Source organism: Pomacea canaliculata, linkage group LG4 (genome assembly GCF_003073045.1).
Source record: "Pomacea canaliculata isolate SZHN2017 linkage group LG4, ASM307304v1, whole genome shotgun sequence".
In the NCBI taxonomy this organism is placed as follows: domain Eukaryota; kingdom Metazoa; phylum Mollusca; class Gastropoda; order Architaenioglossa; family Ampullariidae; genus Pomacea; species Pomacea canaliculata.
This window is the reverse complement of record NC_037593.1, coordinates 24,399,820-24,421,080: the sequence shown is the minus strand read 5'-3', so window position 1 is coordinate 24,421,080 and position 21,261 is coordinate 24,399,820. Positions and strand designations below refer to the sequence as shown.

The 21,261-nt window shown below is 38.1% G+C and overlaps 1 protein-coding gene across 3 annotated transcripts in view; it reads left to right on the top strand.

Annotated features, from left to right (window-relative positions):
* Positions 1–20,318, top strand: part of LOC112561365 (ankyrin repeat, PH and SEC7 domain containing protein secG-like) — a 33,177-nt gene extending 12,859 nt beyond the window's left edge. For all 3 annotated transcript variants that reach the window (XM_025233813.1, XM_025233814.1, XM_025233815.1), the window contains exons 2-11: positions 7,250–7,400; positions 7,941–8,036; positions 8,392–8,490; positions 9,433–9,531; positions 10,146–10,274; positions 10,535–10,636; positions 11,005–11,103; positions 11,494–11,661; positions 12,465–12,639; positions 13,251–20,318. In XM_025233813.1, the coding sequence (XP_025089598.1) occupies positions 7,284–7,400; positions 7,941–8,036; positions 8,392–8,490; positions 9,433–9,531; positions 10,146–10,274; positions 10,535–10,636; positions 11,005–11,103; positions 11,494–11,661; positions 12,465–12,639; positions 13,251–13,891 (1,725 nt within the window). In that variant the 5' untranslated portion in view covers positions 7,250–7,283 and the 3' untranslated portion in view covers positions 13,892–20,318. The remainder of the gene's footprint in view (positions 1–7,249; positions 7,401–7,940; positions 8,037–8,391; positions 8,491–9,432; positions 9,532–10,145; positions 10,275–10,534; positions 10,637–11,004; positions 11,104–11,493; positions 11,662–12,464; positions 12,640–13,250) is intronic.
* The last annotated feature ends 943 nt before the right edge of the window (positions 20,319–21,261 follow it).

Sequence of the window (21,261 nt, the reverse complement as noted above, 5' to 3'; positions counted from 1 at the left end):
TCGATTATTGCGACTTTCATTTATTTTTAGCTGCGGAGCTTGCTGAGCTGCATTTCATGCATTATGCACTTTTCGTTTCAAGAATTCCTTGCATATTGTTCTTCTTTCCATCGACCGGTAAAGTATACTAAAATTGTTTATATGTCCGTCATCTCGCAGGGGAAGCTGGTTCCGAAATGAGGTTTGATTGCCTGGGCGTGTTTGCCTTGGTGATGAGAAGGGGCGGATCAGGTGTGAACAGATTTGCTTTGTCGGACAAAGAAGCTTAATTGGGGGTTTATGTGGTTTATAGAAAGCTGAAATTGAAACTAATTAGTGCGAGGGGGATGGAGACGGGGGTTAGGTTAGCTTGGCAGGTCTCCAACACGTCGCAGCTGTCATCCTGTTGTCTTTCTGAACCCTGCATTGAGCGCCGCATAGATGATGTGTATCAAAGAACTATAGCGGGTATTGTGTAGATACACATACACACATCCCTACTGTTACATACAGCCACGATGACAGCTTTGTAGTCATCGTACTTGTGTTTTTTTTCTCCCTGACGTCGACACCACCGGCAGCCCCACACTTCCGTCGTGTAAATGAGAGAACGAGCACACACTGTTATTATAATTGTACTTGCAAAGTGAAGATGCTAATACTGGTTAGAATTAGCATTTCCCTCACTTCTGCTGGCACTTTACGACCCGTCTCCACTGCCAGCAGCACGATCACCTGGTCGTCGTCAGCATCGTTATCATTATTTTTTATCGTTAAGCACTCTTCGCCAGACTACTCGAGATCAAAGAGGTTGCTTGATGCCGCCATTCACGTGTATTGTGCATAATTAAGTGAACATCTTGTCTGGAATGTTACGTTTGTTTCTCCCCCATCCCCCTCACCCTAAACGTTTTTTTTCTTCTAAAAATTTGGTTAAGAATTTAGCCCAAGGGGGTGACTATGCCAGGTTTTTAAGGTACGCGCGCACTAACACATAGGAAAGCATTTAGTGCTGAAAGTAAATTAAGTTTGTCTTCTCATCATGCTGTAGTATCTTCTAAGATAAAGTACTGAAAGTTATAAAACTTGCGGTGAAAATTGCAAAATGAGCGCTCTTGCAATTTGCAAATGGTTGCATGGATCGTCAGGGCTATGACTTGTGGTCGGTGATATGTAAAGGCTCGTACATTTTTTGTGAAGCTGAGAATGGATAAATACTTGCATTTGTATTTCGTGCATGTATGTGTGCATTTCATGCACACGCGCGCGCGCCCATGCGAACATATATGTGTGCCTGGAAAGAGTGAAAGAGGATAGAGGGCGGTGGAATGAAAGCTAATGCGTTTTTAATAGATCGTTTGCATGCGTGGCGCCTGAGTCACTCGACAGAAAACTGTGACAGGGCGTGCTGGACGACTCAAGAGTGCCGGGTGGAGAAAAGTGGGGAAGAGAAGCAGATTGGGTAGGGGGTGGCTTAATTATGATTGGATGTCTCGCCACAGACAAGTAGATGGAGTGTAGTTATGTTTTCGCGAGAAACTCGGGTTGTTAAGTGCCAGGTAACTGCCAGCATGTTGTACTGACCTAAGACTGGGAGGAGCAGCCCCCGGCAAGGCAGAAACCAAAAAGGTACAAATGTCAGTTGGTGTTACGAGCGCGCACACTCATGCACACTTGCACACCCCACGGTCGTGGGGTCGCACTGGGGTCTGTGTGGATAGGCGCAGTGCGCTGGTACATGACTTGAATAAGCTCTTGCGTCCCTTGGCTATGAACTTGTCCAGGCTTAAAGGCCTGCTTCATAGCACTGACAAGACTCTTCTTTGAAGAAATGATAGTTTAAGAAAAGAATAACTTATCAAAGAGGCTTGGCTGGCCTACAGAGAGAGAGAGTACACGTTTGCACGGTTATGACCCCTGTTTCTCATGTTTATTGCCGGTGGGGCAAAAGACAGAAGCTGTAACCCCAACTTTTTCTTAATGATGGAGGAGTAAAAGCATATTTACGTTGTAGTCAGTGCCTTTCTCGAGGTTTTTGGTTTTTTTTACCCGCAGAACAGATGAGTCTGTAATATGGAATGCTTCTCTCCTGTAAGATTGTTTCGCACTTTACAGCACAGTTGTAGGTGTTTTGATGCTTGCATTTCGCTTGTTGTGTGAAGAGACTGATATGGACAACAAATAGAATGATTTTTACGTTGCTTACTAGTGTGAATAGAATGAGTTTTCTGCTAATTTGCACAGAGAGTGTCTTGCACGCATAACATCAAACGCGTAGGCAGCTAGTTTTAGTCTTTCTTCTTTTAGGGGGCTTGATGGCGGGTTCGGCTTTTTACTTTTGCAGTTCAAAAAACCCAAAAAGCAAACGAAAAGGAAGATTTTTTTCACTAGTTTGTTTGGTTTTTTTGTTTTGTTTTGTTTTTTTTTTGGTGGAAGTGGGTATAATTTAATTCTTGCCAAAGGGCTGTTACATCCTTCGTTAGGTCAGCCTGTAATGCCTATACAGGAACCAATGTTTTTCATATTTTTACATCATCGTCACACTTCGATAGTTTGATAATAAAAGATAATATGCGTGAAATGAAGTGAGGGGGACATTTATTTGTTAGAATTTACGTTTAAGTAATTCATTTTGCATGTATAAGAGGGAGAGAAAGTCCGAAGCAATTCTAGGGGAAGGAGGTAGACGGAGAGAGGAGGGAAGCTTGCCCACGACTCAGTACGTTTCATTTCCGTAAAGACCTTTCAATGGCAGCAGCAGTTAAGTGTAATTCAGAACATCGTTTTTCGTGCGAGACCACTTTAACCTTTTGCCTGTCAACCTAAAAACAAAATTAAAAAAAAAAAACGCTTGCTTTTACTGTAGAAGATCTCGGGTTTACATGATGCAGTAGGGCTGAGGTGCAGCAAGCAAAAATCTCTGCAGCTTACACTCCAAGTGCGTGCTGTGTAAATATTTTCTGACATTGCTGCCTAAACCGGGGGAAGTGGGGTAGGAAGAGTGGGTGGGGTAGGATTGAAAAAAAAAAAATCCCTTAGCCGTTTCTCAAGCATTGCGCATGTCTCACCGATTTCCTGTCGTTATCACTTATTACATTAGATACACTTTCCATCATTTATGTGCAGTTTGAATTTATTTATTTTTTTTAATATCCATGGTACCACCTCACCCTTTTTCTACCGAGGTAATAAAAGGGATGGAACGCGTGGGTGTGTCTTATTTTTGTGATAATGTTACTTTTCAAAGGAACTGTATTCAAATAAGCATCCTGTGGTTATTAATGCTAATTTATTGCACTGGCTTGACCTTACTGGCCTAGCTTCTGGAAGTAAGCAATGATAAATGACGCGCGTGTGCGGCACTGTGCTGCAGTCAACAGATACTGCACAAGCGGGTGGCGAAAAAGGCAAGTTTCTCCTTGCAGACATTGTTCATGCCATTACATTTCCCTGCCCTAGAGAAAGAAAGGCTTGCAGAAATATTGAAAAATGACTGGAAAAGTTTCTTCGTAAGGTTCTTAAATCTTGTCGGTGTATCTGTTCAGTTTTTGTTAATTCTTTTTTTTTTCTTTTTCTCACTAGCATTTCATGACACATCACTGTTTATAGTTCTGCATTTCAAAAACAAAGCAAAAAAATCTCTGAGATCAGGTCTTAGGAAAGTTTGTGGATTGGCTGAAATGTGTACTTCATGAGGTGTGCAGAATCCAAACATTTGGACGCTTCATTAACTTTGTGAGGTATTGATTATATAATCCATCTTCCAGCCCAGGTGCTTTTTTCGCCCTGTGGCTGGCATTTTCCACGACTGTGAGGACAGCCAGGCAAACTGACTTGAGAGCTGACAAGGGTTCGTGTCAACACTTTAGCCATCATCAGTGTTAAGAATCCATGTTGATGACTCGAAAAGAGAGAGTGTGTGAGTGAGTTAAGGCATTATGAGGGGTGCAATATCTTTTCTCCCACACACAGAGACTTCATCATTACCAGAATTTTGTATGTTTTGTGGATGAACCCTCTAAAAAAGGACTGTTTGTTTTTCGATGTTTTTTATCTTAAATTTTGATCCTATCTGTAACTTTTTTTTTATTTTGTCCTGTACTTATTATGGCTTCCATTGTGTTTGAGGCGTGTTTATCTGGGACAGGAGAGTTCTTTATTCTGATGCGTGACTTTTTCATAGTCACATTCCTAGTGGCTGTAAACTTGTGGCATTTTTTAGGGGGCGGGGTGGCACGCTGTAATAACCCTCACAATGACCTTTACTAGTTTCCGTTTTCACGTCTGAAGCTAGCTGCATCTCCATGAACGTGTAGGTCTCGGTATAATTATGTCGCGGCGAGTACACGTGCCTACAGAACCGGGAAGCTGCAGAGAGTAAGCTGGACATAAGCGTTCTTCTCGGAGATGAGGGGCATTCCAGGTGTATCACAGTCTTCCATGTTCAGCGCGCCAGGTGTGATAAATCTCGGCACTTAACATTGCCCGTTCATTGTTTTCTTTTGTTCTGCGCTAAACTGTGGAACATTCTTACACTTTGATCGTAGGCAGGTGGACACTGACCTCAAGAAAACGGATCATGAGATGGACACGGGCTTCGCCCAACTCAAGCTCGCCCCGCCTCTCTGATTCCCCGACCACCGACCACCAGAGGAAGGAGAGAGCTTCCTAACGCCCGGTGGTCTCCCATTCCCCAGACGGCATTTCAATGACGTTGACATGATGATGTCTGTGAGCATGGGAAGGGTTATCGCCGAATGTTGAAAGCTTGCAAAGGAACGCTGACAGGGAGATAAGCCGCTTCTGAAACTTGAAGTCCATTGCTATCTTTTGTTTGACTGCTTTCTTGCTGTACAGAACAAGTTGTCGCTCCTTATCGCCTTTGGTTTGGCGATCCTCTCTTGGGAGTTGGCGTGTTGGAAAACTTATAGAAAGTTAAATAGAAACAATCATATTGATGACTTTTGATCAGTATGTATATGAAGACAATGCCATCTGTTGTTGATATTTGTACTTATGAACTTATTTATTAGGAAAGGGCTTCCACCTTGAGGTGATTTCAAACACAGAGGAAGGAAGAAACCGGAGTACCCAGACAAACCCCTGATGCCCAGCCCTGTGAACAGGTGTCCCATACACACAAGTGTTTCTCGAGATGAGATCTCAACCCAGAGCCTCTTTTTGCAGTGTTAACGAGCCAGTGTTTTAAACACTGTGCTACCAGACGCCCCTCCTGTAAAATATTTGCTGGCTGCAAAGTTTAAAACTAAGCCGTCTGCTGTTAACCTCCCTTTTCTGAAGAAAGACATGCGAAGTCATAAGAGCAACAGAATAATCCATATGGTATTTGGAGAACTTTTTTCATATAGTTTCCTGTCTCAACCTGAACAGTCAAAGGTTTTCTTTTGATTTAAGTGTGCTGATGTCAGGTTTTATCATTGTCTACATGGCTCAGAAGGGTGACAAGCTTAAAACACATAGGCTGTCTCACAGTTTTGCATGCACATTGTCTCTCACTTGTTCTCTCTCTCTTGCATACACACACCTTCTTTCAAAAAAATTTGAGGTGCAGCAGTGAAGACCTTCACATCTGTGGGTATGAACTGTATAGGAAGGATTAAAAAATCTGTTAAATGTCTAAACAAGAAGGAAAAGCAGATTTCGTGAGTGTCGAAGAAAAATTATTATTTATTAAAGTCCAAAAACTGGTCCAACCTGCACTTTGCTTGCACCATGCTTCTATGCTACAAATGTCCATTGCAAGTTGATGGCTTCCTGAATTTATTACATAATTATTTGCAGTGTTTGATTTTATTGTGAAGCAAATAGCAGATAACAGCATGAATGGGACTATGGTTAGGAATCAGCTATTATTTCTGGCACTGCAATACCACATTAAACCATTGTAAAACCTGTTCTGCACTGCTGTGTTACGAGTCTCTCTCTTTCAATTACACTCTCTCTCTCTCTCTGATACATGCAGCTGAAGGCTTGCTAATGCATTCATATCAGTGAGACTTGAAAGCTCACAAGAGAAATATGACTTTCACACAGTGCATATTCTCTTGCAAAAAAGAACTGCCAACAAGAAAATACTCTTCATATGCATAGGAATTGTCTGTCTGTTTCAGCGTTTTGCAGGATTTCAGTTGACATAAATGTTACCCATGATATGATTGCCAGAAGTATTCTTAAGCATTGCATGTAATTTTCTCCAGAATCTCACGTGTACATGCACTATGTGATGATGCATACAGAATGCCTTTCATCTCAGCAGATGTTTTACAGCCATCATTGGATGAAGATAATGAGTGACAAGGGCTATGAGGAAGATTGACTTACTGTCCTGATGAATCATTTGTAGATTAAAGAAACTTAAGCAGAATTGGTTGTAGAAATGAAACTAGTGTCTCACAATTTGGCTGCTTTCCATGGGCCTTGTAGGTGCTGTTGTTTGTTCATGTTAGCAGGACTGGTTGTCTGTGACTGGCTGCTTTCTCCTCATGTTTTAGGGGGCAGCGGATGTCTATCCAACTTCAAGATGAAAGTTCTAGATATGTGTAAGGAGGCCTATGTTCAGGTAAAGAAGGACACAGGTCTTTTGTGTCAGCATCAAAAAAGTAGGGCATTGTTTGGAGAAGCAGTATGGTACTAGCTGAACTGGAGAAGGAGGAAGAGTTAAATTTCAGAGAGGGAAAGAACCCTTTAAAGATCTAAGATCCTTGTTTATAGAAGTGTGTGCTACAGACTCTTTCCTCATTTCCTTCTTATTTTAAAATAGAAATTTAATTGACAGCTGTGTTATCACAATATCTACCCATAAGCACATCTTTGCCTGTTAATCATAGCAATAAAAATTCTGTGTGTATGTAAAGACACAGTGTAATAGTGTAATATATGTGTGTATTTGTGTGCAAGTGCACTCACACATGAGTGGATGAGAGATTATGAATGTGTAGGCTAAAAATTAGTATCCTCATTCATTTTCTTTATTATAAGTAAAACAGATATACGGTCCTGCTGTGTCAAGAAATGTCCTTAGATCTTGATGTCTGGTTTCTTTTCTCAGCTAAGTGTATTGAATATGTTATATTCTGTAAACTGTGTCGCATTCTGAGCCATAGTAGAAGAAATATTACAACATTGTGTCATGCCTTCACATCTTCTTTGATTTAAAAATTAAAATATTTCATAGTTAATTACAGCATAGCAAATGGACATCGTCATTTATTGACAAAAAAAACAAAGTATTAATTTTATATTTTTCCAGATCACGGGTGGCATAGTTTAATAGCAGGACAAAAATGGGTCAAGCCAATTCCAGGCAGGAAGCATTCTGGGATGCATGCGGTTTCGGAAGGATTCACCTCGTCAAGAGATTTATTGAAGAAGGCATTGATATCAACTGGGTGTCATTCACAGTAAGAATCTATACAATCAAGATAGAGTTTACAAACCATTGCTAGTGATTACAGTTCTGGGATATACATGCCTGCATGCTTATTCAATCAGTGAATAAAAGACTTTTTGTTTTGTGTGCCTGTTGTCTGATATATGTCTTGTCTTTTGTATGTGTTTGGAAGCAGTATCATGCAGCCATTGTTTATACAACTAAAAACTAGTAGTCATATTTATGTAATGAGGATTAATCATTACCCAAGGGTCAAATGGGAAAATCAAGGGCAAATTGTTTTTACATAGTTACAAAGAAGTGTCCAGATCCATCAGATATTGCTTCGTGTTACTTTATCCCAGGGCATCTTTTTTACTGCTTTATAAATATGGCCTGATGGATAAATCAGCAGGCATGGAGCTGAACACTGCTTCATAACTATCGAGATGAGGTGCTTGTCCTTGATTTCTCAAAGTTTCTCCAGGGCATTGACTTACCCTTACTTTATATCTATGGCCCCAAAAGGGTGACTAATGATTCATCAAAGTTCAACCCTCTCTGCCTGCAGCATGACTGTTGCCCAATCCATGTGGCTTCCCAAGGCAAACCAGAAGTTGTTAAACTGCTTATCGAAGCCAAGTGTGATGTGAATGTCAAGGACAGCGTGAGTTAACTAAGAATAATAAAGTTGTTAGAAATGGGCAATTTTATTTCTTTACATGATATAATTGTCAAAATTTTGATTATTTAGATTATCTCTATGTCTCCTGTTATATTTTATTCCATCAATTTTTCTTAAACACATTACTTGACTAGCTAAGTTTTAATCACAGATTAAGTTGATCAACAATATTTGCAATATTTTCCATTATGAAATTGAGAGCTCATTAACAGATGGATGTGATACAAAATGTCATCTTCATCTAAGCATGAGTACAGATAAGCTGAAAATTGGATATGCGTGGCAGAAAGAACATGAAGCTACATGCAATGGAAATAGATCTGTTTGTTGATTTCAGAGGGGTATGACACCATTGCATCACGCTGCCATGAAAGGTGAGGTGGAGATCCTGCAAATGCTAATTGAGGCTGGCAGTGAACTCAACACTCAAGACAAGGTGAATTAAAGCTCTAGGAGCTCAGTTTATGTTACTATATCTCTTGTCTATTGTGTGTGTGTGCGCTCGTGCATGTGTTTGAGTGTGTATGTGTGTGAGAGAGAGCTCACATGCACATCTGCCCACCAACTTACGCACATGAATGTTTTTATGCATATACCAGTGTTTGTGTGGGTTGATGAACATCTGTGTATACATGTTCACAGATGTGTGCAGACCCACGTGAACATGCACATGTGTAAATATGTTGTATAACAAGATTTATAAAATATTTTTTAACACTTTTTGTGAATAGCAGCCCATATAGCAGTTGTAAGAAAATTTCCAAAACAGATGACATGTTATATCAGCAGCTACTGCCACAAGGCATGCTGGAATATTCTGGGAGTCTCATGTATTTTGCAGAAGGCAAACCATAAAACCAGCCTGAATGCTTTTACACTGATGACTTCTGTATTTCAGTTTCAAGACTAGCAGTTCATTCTGCATTACTTGTCTGGGTTGTCATTATTATGTGTCTGGGTTGGTGGATGAGGGTGTGGAGTGTGCATGCAGGCATGTGTAAAGTAAAAAAAAAAACAGAAAAAGAAGAAAAGCATAACAGGAGTCTTGTGATTTGACGTTCTTAGAGTGAGTGGAATATGAGATGTTAAAACTCTCTCACAGCCAGCTTTTCATGAGAGCAGTGCCCCTCTTCTTCCTTACCATATTACCTTTCCCAACTTTCTTCAGACTCAAGTAGCCACTCCACAGCTTGGTCAACTGGGGGAAAATATCTGCGTACACACATGGGTCTTGAACTGATTATTTGTACACCTTCAGATTTGACTACCATTGCTCTAGTGACTAGGCTGTCTGTTCTTCCCCCACCAGAATGTCAAGAAAGATGCACCAGCATATCTTATTGTGAAAAACTGAAATATAAGTTTTATCTGTATTTAGAATGGATGGACCCCTCTGCATAATGCAGCATACTGGGCTCATTTGAAGGTTGCAGAGCTTCTGATCAAAAGTGGTGCAAGTGTCAGCGTGGCCAACAAGGTCAGTATGCATGTGAATGTGCATGCATCTGTGTGAGCGTGTGTGCGCATGCACATATGCATGCAAGAAAGGGAGAGAAATGGGAATCTCGAGAGAAAGCTGAATGTAAAGCCATATGTTTCTTTTGTTTAGACAGATTGAATGTTTAAGTCTTCTACTTATTATTATATGAATCTTTTCTTGCTTTCACAAAGATTTCATTTACATGTACACAGGTGAACATAGATTCCCTTATTTCTGGCTCTTCTATACCCCCTTCGCATATTACTAGATTTTGGTACAAATTTGTCCTAAACAAAGATCTCATTATCATTACACTATCTTGCCGTTCTTCCAAATAAGTTCAAGAAGTAAATCAAATTTCTTTAGGTGTTCTATTTTGTAGGAGTGTTTTTGCATCAGAAATACCAATGAAAAGCTGCAGCATTTGTTTCTTTAAAGAAAAAGCCATATATATTTAAAGCTGAAAAGTGTTTCCATTGAAAAAAAAGTCCTTAAAATGTTGTGTGCGTTGCTTAACAATTACTGTAGAAAGGGAAGTATGTCCATTCTGTTGACATCAACTGTTATTCAATCCTTTACCATAGTTATGATGGTCTTGCCTTATTTTCCAGCATCAACGCCTGCCCTTGCATGAAGTTGCAAGATCCCAGAGTGAGGATGAGTCTGTTCTAGGTCAGATTGCTCGACTTCTAATCTCAGCTGGGTCAGATATGGATGCTGTTAGCAGTGACTTTGGAGAGGTAAACAGAATACTTTGTAAGCGTAGAGACTTCCAACTGATGACGTTAGTGTAAATTTTCTATTTAGATGTGGACTTCCTGAACTAAAATTAATGTGTATTTTGAAATTCATTTGTTATTAAAATTTATTTAAATGTTTTTGCCACTGTGCTTTGTCAGAGTTTTGCAACTGTGGTTAGTAAGAGTTTGTCACTCATTTTGCCTGAGATTTATCCTGAAGATGATTAACAGTAACTTTTTTGGGATTCTACTGGTTTTAGGCAGACTTCACCAGTTTGATGTTTGCTGCATACCATGGCCATACAGAAGTTGTCAATGCTCTGATTGATGCCGACTGTGACCTCAATGCCAGAGGATCCATTGTGAGTGTAAACACAGAAGCATCTTATACTTTATTTGTTCCTGTGAATGATCTATAATCATTGTATCTTATAATAATGACATTATTAAATTGTTGTTATTTTTGCAGCTCAGTCCCTTTAGTATTCATGGTCATTATTTGCTGTTATGCTGTGTAGACTGTAAGGATTATCTCTTTCTCTCTTTCCCCCCTTTCTCTCTCTCATGCTTTCACTATCTGCCATTCAGTGTTATTGTCATAACATTTATAGCATAAGCTGTTATGTTAAATTTTTATGACAGGCTCCTTCGAGGATATACAGTGTACTGAAATTAGAACTGATTTTACATGTAAGGCACAATGCTTGATGGGGAAACATTTTTTTTTCAGAACAAATGGACTGCATTACACTGGGCAGCAGAGCGCGGCCATGATGACATTGTGTACCTTCTTTTAGATGCTGGGGCTGATCCTTGTAAGAAAAACATGGTCAGTTATCATGTGTAGAAAATGTGTGTCATAAAAAAGCATTGTTTTAGTGACAGTACGAAAGTTAACCTTAACCAAGAGACTGAATATGTACTGAAAAATTTAACATCTGTGTCCTTAATGAAGGGGAATGTGAGAGTGCTTAATTTTGTGTGTAGATGTGTGTGTGTGCATACACATTTGTATACATTTGGGTACACACACAAGATGGGGCATTTAAAGAACATGTACATTTTTTTTTCTTACCTTAAGTTTTCTTTCATCTGACTCACGAGTGTCAGTTCTATAATCATTCTACACTTCTGTAGAAAGTTATCAGCTTTTAGCTTTTTAAAATAATATGAAGAACATATTAAAAAAGTGTTCCATTAATTTCTTCTTTAATTCTAGAGATTAGAGACAGCCGCTGACCGTGCAAAAGACCAGCGTCTGAAGGACTTTCTCTTGAATGCCATGAACCAGCGAGATCAAGAAAACAAGTCACTGGACAGGATGTCTATATCATCTTCCCAGTCCTTTAATGCTCAAACTGCACAGGACACAGCTTTTGCCATTGAGGTGTTTTAACATTTTGAATTATTTAAATGACTTTTAGAAGTCTTTTTTTAATTACAACTGGCCAGCTCATAGATTGATGCAATGACACCTGAAGAGCTCGCTGTTGTTTAGATTATGATAATTGAAAAGTTCACTTTTTTTCTTTCCCATGCTATGTTTTTGGACACTGATAGTACAATTCGGTACATTCACAGAGGTAAGTTAAGCCACAATTGTGTAGCTATTAATAGTTTAATCTTCAGGGTCTTGAAGCATTTATTATTTCCTTGCAGTCATTTGGCATCATTTTCACAAAAATTTAATATAATAAGAGACTTTTGTCAGGACAGACGTAAGGTTGCTTGAGGATTGTAGTCTTTTGATGACATCCCTCCCGCTTGTACTTTCAAACAGCGTCTACATCAGAAGGAAGGGGGGGGGTTGGCCTAAGATAAGGGAGACTAATGTTTTCTGAAGTTTAAAAATGATACCAAGTTTCCTCCCCTTGGATACATTTCAGTGGAAATTTAATCCATCACCCCTGCTGCATAAATGATTGGGACATTGTGTGACAGATACTTATTGCATCACAAGAGAAGCAATCTTTTGTAGTAATGCTTATGCTATCTTTCACTTCTGGTGATCATGCCAAACTTTTGTCATTTTTGATCCCCACCCACCCTCCAGTCAGCTGCAAGCCTTCTGAAATATTCATCTGAAACAGAAAATATTAGATTACTCTTTCTCACTCTCTCTCTCTCTCTCTTAGTGTCTCTATCTTTATGCAGTACACAGGCCACTAAATTGATTGTTTAACTTAACAGCGTATTACTGCCCAAGCCAGGAGCAGCGCTTCTGCAAGCTCTTTCGTTCCCATCACTATGCCCCCTCTTGCCATAGCAACAGCAGAAGAGCGAAAAAAGCAAATAAAATTGGGCATTAGACGGCAGACCAGCGCTGGTTCAGCATCTGGCCCAACTTCTCCTGGATGGTCCCCAGGTGAGATTGGTAAAAGAGTCTAAGTATTTTCATATTATTTAGATGGTCTGAAGATGATTATGTGTAAACAGGGTACTTAAATTGTGTCTTCAAAGCAAAAGGATTGTCATAGCAGAAATACTTATCTTGTTAGAGGTCTAGTTTCTTTTTATTTTCATTTGATGGCTTTTTTTATATTAAGGTGTTTACACCTCAGCCTGAGTAGTGATGCACCAATCATTTCTTATGTAATTCAAAGAGTTTGGTAAATTGAAGATGATTTTTTTTTCTACTTTTTCTTTTGACAAGTGATTTTGTGATTCTGAATATTCAGTGTTTCTTAAAGACATTTTTCAAAGGATCCCATCTTTTATTTTTGGTATGACTGCTTCAACTTACTGCAGAGACAGCATTCAGCTGTATAATTCAGGGCTGGTCATTTCCCTTCAAGAATTCCTTCGGGAAGGATTTGTCTGTGCTTTAGGCAAAGGATTCCCAGCCATTACGCCCCATGGATGGTCCAAACTTTTGGCTGTATCAGATATTTCTTTGTGTAAAATAATTACACTTCCTTGTTTGGAAAGAAACAGTTACTTGCAATAATTTTGTGGGTTGTATTTATGCTGTGACAGGATCTGCACCGCATGTGGAACTGGCCTGTGACAGCATGGATACCAGTGACCGCAGCATCCAGCTATTAAGATCTTTTCAGGACCGCCTCAACCGCCGCATAGAGAAGGCTTCCAGGACACTCCAGGGTGGCCTCTTTCGCCCTGAGGGTACAGACCCTGTTTATACTCCTTCTGGCAGCGAGGCTTCCACTCGCGAGCAGACACCATCAGCCACGGGTGGAACATCCACCTCAAGGGAAGTCACGCCCAGTTCTAGGGAAGTAACGCCACCTGAAGAGAGGAAGTCAGTAGGTGCTTCCAGTAATGAAGCTGAAGAGGCAGAAAAAGTCACCTGCAATGGCGATGTAAATGCAGATGGAAATGACGAAGAGAAAGCTACCAGCGATGAGGATGGGGACAGCCACGATCAAGACGACAGTGGTGATGACAGTAAATCCACAGAACAAAGAGAGGAGGAGTCAATAAACAGTGTCACATCTGATTTGAATTCTGTTCACATTTCACATTCATCGAAGTCAAGCAAAGAGGGTGCTATGGAAAACGATGTGCCTGGCTTGACCAACAGCCAATCCATTGCCCAAGATGACAGCATGAGCAGAAGCTACAAGGCTGAAAGGCCAAAGTCTGAAACTATTGTGTGATGACATGGGAATGACCAGGAAAATTGTTGCTTAAAAACAACTACAAAGGGTCCATCACTTGTAGAGACAGAGCTTTAGGAGGTATGGAAGAATTAGTTGATTCCATCCATTGCAGAACTTCCACTTAATGCATGGCAAATGTTTGGTGTCTGCACTGTGTCAGGCCATTGCATCCGTCAATATTGTAGCCCTGTTTGTGCACTTCTGCTGCTTTTTTTTTAACCTGTGTTTTGGGGGAGCTGTGATCAGAAGTGTTTAAAGTTCACAAACCATTATAAGGTTCATGTTGAGGGGTGGGTATCTTCTGTAGAAATGTGTTGACTAGTTTTGGAGACTTGTGTTTAGCTTATTTCAGAACATAGAAACTGAGATCTGTTTAGACCTCACCATTGGATTGCTCTGTTTCTTTTTAATTTTTGGAAGAAAGCGAGTGGTTGATGTAGTTGATGACGAGCAGCTATTGCTGCAATGAGTACAGTTATTGAAAGACTAGTTTTGAAATCAAATATACTTCTTGTAAATGTGTATTGCTGAATGCAGAAGATATGTCTGCTCCTGAAGAGATTGGAAGTTGATAATGTGTCCTGTAATTTAGCACATTATCACAAAGTATGAGAAATAACATGCAATGTTCAAGGTCTTTTTACAACTTTCCCCTGCCAGGCTTGTTCCTTTATTGGCACATATCTGGCCATCTAACATTCATTCCTCAACATGGTCCATCTAAGTATTTTACCTGGCACCATTGTTTGTCTGTCACACAGGGAATATATATGTGTTATTTTTTTGTTATTTTTTTTTTTTTCAAACTCAGCTGAAGCTGGTGTGATTAAAATTGAATGGGTGTTGACTACCCAAAAATAGGGTTAGTTGGTGCCAAAAGGTTTAGGAATGTTGGTATTAAAGAATGAAGAGTTTGATGCTTATGAGACTCTTACACCTTTGTTCTGTGAAGTGGGGTGTGATTTTAACATTTCTGTCATCATAGCACCAGATTTTTGCCTATATAGATCTCACGGGTTTTAAAGTACCTTATAAAATGTAAAGGTAAGCTCTGCAACAGTGAACTCAGTGTAGTGTATCAATGTACAAAAATAGTTTTCACATACCTGTGGCACTTACAAAACAATTTATGATGTGGAAATGTGTAGAAGTAATGGAAGCTTAATCGCAACTAGGTTTCCCTACCCAAACTAGAATGATTTGCCACTCATTAACTGAGATGCCTTTTTATGAAAAATGCTGTAATTGCTGTTGTATTATGCTTTTCAGCAGATGTTTCTGGTTGTGGAGAGACTGAAAATAAAAGATACTCTGTTGTGTAATCAGTAGGCTTAGTATTTGTAACAAATGTTAAGCACTGTTGTTTAAAGCACAGCTGTACAAATGAAAATCGCACACACACAGGAACACACACTTGTGCACTAAGTCTTGTCAGCAAAAGATTTCTGTATACATACATTGGCTGCAGAACAGAAGTTCTTGTCCATACTATAAAAAGGGTAAAGCATGTTAAGAATGTCATAAGTATAAATAAGTATGACCTTGTTTTTGTATCTCAAGATATTTTGTTGACTTTTGCTGATAAGGCCTTTTATAAAAATACGAAAGCCTCCTTTATCAAACTGCAATCAAAATGTTTTCATGGATATTGATAACTTTGAAACATTCTGGTTTGTGCTGATAATGAAATGTTGGGGGTTTTTTTTCTTTTTGAAGAGTTAAAATGTTATATTTACTTAAAATTATCTATTGTTGCTAGTGAGGAAAAGGTAGTCATTAGCAAACTACACTTGTAAAATGTTTATTAGCAATTCAGATATTGAGAAGTTAATTTAGAGTAAACACTAGCTACTTGTCCTAGGTCAAGTGATGCATAGGTCTAATTAAGAAAAAAAAATTGTCTCAGATACATCCAGGACACAGTTTATTGGTTTTGTTGATGGCATTTTGCTGCTTGGGGCTCAGAGATTCTTCTTTGCATGTTTCCATTGGCCTATTATGGGACTAGAAAAGGAAACCACTGAATAATGGTAACATCAGACTTGTAGCTACTTGTAACTTGAATTTAGTGTAGGACTGCTTAGCAGTGCATGAAATAGCTGTGGCTTATGCTTTACAAAGTAACAGGATATTGTAAAGTACTTTCATCTGTGCATAGACAATCCCAGCATATGAACATGTTCATGCTTATCTCTGCTTAACTCTTTATATTTCGGAGTTTTTTGCTTAACCAAATGGTAAATGGTTCCTTTTACCATAATCAAGTGAGCTGTAAAGAGTTAATCTGTGTCCAAGATGCACATCCTTTCAGCTTTAAGAGTTTCAGCAGTGAACATCCTTAAATGCAAGGATTTTAGCACAGGTTAAAGGACTTGAATGTAAAATTACAATAAGCTAAGCTGAAAATTATTTATATCTTTCCTAAAAGTGTAATATATCATGTCTTGTGGTACAGATTAAGAAATATGGAAAGCAGTTGCACGAAGTGGGGTTTATAAAAAAATGGTGGCCTTGTTTTCCAACATAATGTAGATGAAAGGACATGTCTACTGAAAACATCATAGCATATACTTTCAGCTGATATTCTGTTTCATACATACTGTACATTGCTAAACAGTCATTATGGAGTGACATGCCTGCTGACTATAACATTCTCCTTCATAAACACATTGCTAAAGACCTCTAAGACTAAACTCAAAATGCATTAGTACTTTTCACAAGCAACTTATAATTGACTGGGAAAGCCTTTTTGCTAATTTTATACAGAATATTTTATTTGGTAGGAAAAGGGGGATGTAATTATTCCTGAAAAATATATTTTCATTTATTTAATTTATTTACCCATTAGTACATCAGCACATCAGTCATGCTTTCACATTCGTGGCTGCATCCATATTGGAAAATAGAGCCATACACTGTTTCACATATATTTATTGCAAAAACAAATTTACATATTGTACATTGTATGCATGGATTTACTCAAAGTACAGCTGGTATTTATGCATTCCAGCTGTTAGGTTGTAATTTTATGTTCATTCACAAATCACTTTTGGCATCTTTGCAAGGGTGTAATAATATTTACCTTGAATTAATGCATGAGATGGGAAAACTTGTTTTCTGTAAAGAGTTAGGGTGTCAGATGTCGTAGTCCCAGATTTTGTCATTTTAATATTTTTCATTCTCACTTTGTGCATTTATGTCAAAGTGATTTAGTAGTTATGAGAGTCTTTTACAGATGACAAGCATTACTTCAAAATATTTCTATATAGCTCATCACTATAACCTACAGATCTGTCTTGTGCAAGCTTTTGTCTATGAAGCATGCAACGATTCTAAAAGCAAATGATGCACTTCCCAAATTGTATGGGTCCAATCAAAAGAGAAACTTAAATTTGTTATTTTACATGGTGTAAAAGATTCTATTTGGTGTAAATGTAATTAATCATTTTATTTAAGAACTAGACTGTCATTTTTTTTCCTTGCTCCAAATAATGTGTAGATGCTGTGTAAAACATGCAGCACGTTTTTAGACTAACAGTAGAGTACATTTTATAAAATTAATTTTCATCCATTTTGCATAGATTTAAGGAGAAGAAAATACAGAAACAAACACGTACGTAACATGCTTCATGGTAGGGAGAGCTTTCGTACAATTTTGTTTAGGTGATGACCATAGTGGCATTGTTAGATGGTCCTTGTTCTACTTCTTAGTAGAGGTTTTTATAAAGTTCTTAGCTATATTTGTTACAAAGCTTCACTTTGAAATAATGTACTAATTACAGAAGAAACACTCTTTTAAATGTTTGGGAGTGAAATAAATCTTTTTCTCTTAAACTCTGATTTAGAAGGGCATTCTATGTCACGCAGAAATGTTTCATTATGTCCACCAAATTTTCAGTAAATTACAATTTTTATAATAAATTATCCTTTAAACAATATAGTTCTGTGTTCAATAATATTTATAAGCATACATAGTTTGGTAAATTAATAAATTTAAATTATTGTGTATTTACACATTTGAAAGACAAAAATAAAAATTTGCAACCAGTTACGTCTAAAGTTCTGAACGCTTTTAGAGGCGAGAAATAATGGTCACTATTATTAGCTAAGATCGTGTTGGGTGAAAAGACATTGAAAGGACTGAGGCCAGGTAGACAGTGACCAGATATGTAATAAGAAATGTTTATGATACACAAGTATTACTACAGTAATGCTTGTCTCTTTAGATACCACAATGACTCAATGTTCCAGTAATTCCAGAAACTTCACTTTAAAAATATCCCTGCAAATTGATATACCCTTTAAATTAAATTTTGACCTTTAAAAACATGTAGTAGCGTCATCATGTAAGATATTTTCCTTTCTCTGTTAGTTAAGGCACCTGGTTATTTTGCAAAAGGCATGCTTTAAAAGAAGTCTGTGATGATTATTGAGAGCATTTGCTCTGAGTGGCATTGCAACTGTGTTAAAATAGCCAAAGGCAGTCTTTCAGTGCCAGTAATTTTACATTCTTTTTGGATGTTATTGACTAACTTGTTCTTCAGTCCAAACAATGGGTAGGGGCTTACTTGCAGTGTGATGAGCCCTCTGCAGTGTGATTATGTGCAAGTGGTACAGATCAAATGTGTTTCTGCTGATATCTTTGTGTATTCTTTTTTGGGGTGGAAAGTAGTCTTCTCCAATACCCATTGTGGTTGCCTTTTTCTTTTATTTTATGAAGTATGACCTTTAGCTCATAATTCACCTCTCCCTTACTCCTTTACTTCTGTTACCTACAAGTCCATACCTACATATACACATGGCCTCTCACTCATTCATTTGTTCACTCTCTATTCTATATTAAATATATATATCATTTTTTTATTAGGTGCAATAATGTCTTGCATGGGGCAGGACCATTTTGATGGGGGGAAAATACAGCTGGATGAAAAGATGCCACTGTGCACAACTGTACAGAAACAGAAGGTATTTCATGTTTGAACAGCAGATAGGAATTTAGGATCACAAGTGAACTGAGTTAAATATCTTGGAAAGCTTCATTTTAAAGCACTTAATTGTGCATTTGTGTGTATTTTCAACATAAGTAATATTGCAGAGAATGTAATCTGCACTTTGCATCAATCACTAATTTCACTATTTTTTGAACACCATAATGTTTGAAAGTCTTGATTTCAAAAGTCAGAACTGAAGATAGATTGTATTGACACCTTTGCTGAAAAAGAAATGCATCAGCAAACCTTCTATCACTGTAATCATTCACTTTTTACCAATTAAAACCCTGTTGCATAATCTCTTACTGTCACCGCCAGCCCTGACCATTATCTTTTTGTCACCCCAAGTGTCTTTCAGTTGGGCATACAATAATTTATTGCAAAATTCTCCATATTTTCAGGAAACTGCTTAGTAGCTTATGGCATTAGCTTTTGTGCAGATGTTTACTATATGCATAGTGCAGGACTTTATCAAGGCATCATAGACATTTCCTTTTTGTTAATTATTAATTGTAGCTTTCTGTATATATATGTCTTTATGCCTTTGTCTAATTATCATAACAAAAGCAATTGACAATTTGTGTAATTGCCAAAGACTAGTCTTACAAGCTAGAGAGTTTCATTTTTAGATGGGAACAGGTTTTTTCTTAAAGTTTGGATCATGTGTTTCTAGGAGTTTTTATTTGTCTTAACCTGCAGTAAAGCTGTCAAGTCTTTGCACAGTGTTCCAATGTTACTTGCATAATAGCACTCACATCACACATCATCCAACTCTAGTCCTCTGTATTTTACGTTCGCACAGTTGTGCACAGCGACACTCACATAAACACATGGTTATATTTACCCATGTTTGAAATATAAGTTCTAAGCCTTTTCAATTTAGCCTTTGTAGAGTCAGTAATGAGGATTATTTTTTATAAAGACGTTTCACTATCCCTGCTTAAGCTTATACCTAGGTGTAATTTTTTTTTTAGCATGGCTGATTTATCCTTGAGCTTATGCTAAGCAGATCAGGTATATGTTGCATTTGATTTTGCTTTCATTGTTTTTAATGATAGAAATATGATCTGGTTTTTCTATTGGAATGAAGCATCAAAAGGAAAAAGTGTGAATATCAACAAAAATCCCATCATTATTCACAAATTGTTGGTATTTTAAGAACCACATCATTCTCAAGAATTAATCAAGAATTTTTTGTTTTGTTTGTTATTATTAGTTTTGAAGAGATTTGTGTTTAACTCACCCTTTTCTCAGCTTCATTTTACTGGGCTCCCCACTACTCCTTGATTTTTCTTTCTCATGAAATGCTATGATTTGCATGCTCTTGGTTGTGTTAAATATTTACTTGCAGTCAGTAATTTAATGTAAGCAGCCCCTTTAAATGGTTTCAAAGGTTACCATCTCAGATTCCAATAAAACGTGTATTTTAAAAATTTGTTTTTATTGCATGGTTGAGTCTTTAAAGCAATAATACACACTCTGAGAGAAAATGAGCAGACAATTAGAAATTTTGTAATTTTAATTTTTAAAATTCTAAAAACAAATCCTGGGTATCAAGCAAATGTTAATTTGTACTGTTTTTAGACCCCATTAAAGCACATTACAAATATCTAAAACAGTAATTTCATCTTGTATACCCTACAGATATATGTGGACATGCATCTATAAATTACAAGACTTTACATTGTAACAACACTCATCATGACTCCATAGTCCCACTCACCCTTCACAAGTGTCGACTCACCACACAATCCCTGAGGTTTCCAGATATATATATCATGTACATCCACTTACTCCACTTGTAGGTCTCTTCTCTGTAGCTCTTACCAAACTTAAAAAGTGTGTGCACTGCTTTTTCTTTTTTTGGGGGACGGGGGCCTGTAATTTAGAATTCCTTGTTCCCAGTCCCTTTCTAATGTATCATCGTTGTAGGCATTCCATTTTAGCCTTAAGGTTAGGGCTCAAAAATTTCTCGGATACCCTTCAGAATGGATGAATTTTTTCCCCCTTGCACTCACTCTGTTAGTCTTACATGTGTAGCATTCTAGTAATGTACTAAGTTATTTCTTTGTTTTTGTAGAGGGTAGTAATTGAACAGCTCCCTTTCTCACGCCTGCTGCGTACCTAACAGCCGACCTTGACTGTCTACCCATGGCCACTGGTTACTGGTCCTATAGCAGGGGTGGGCAATTAATTTTCCTAAGGGGCCACATAAGAAATTGGGATGGTTTTAGAGGGCCGGACTAATATAGTTAACTCAGTTTTACCCAATACTGTATATATAGTATATATACTGGCGAACGGGCTTTGGAAGGTTTTCTCCAGGTACTCTGGTTTCCTAAAGAGTGAGGTGAAGGACATCATAACCACATGGCC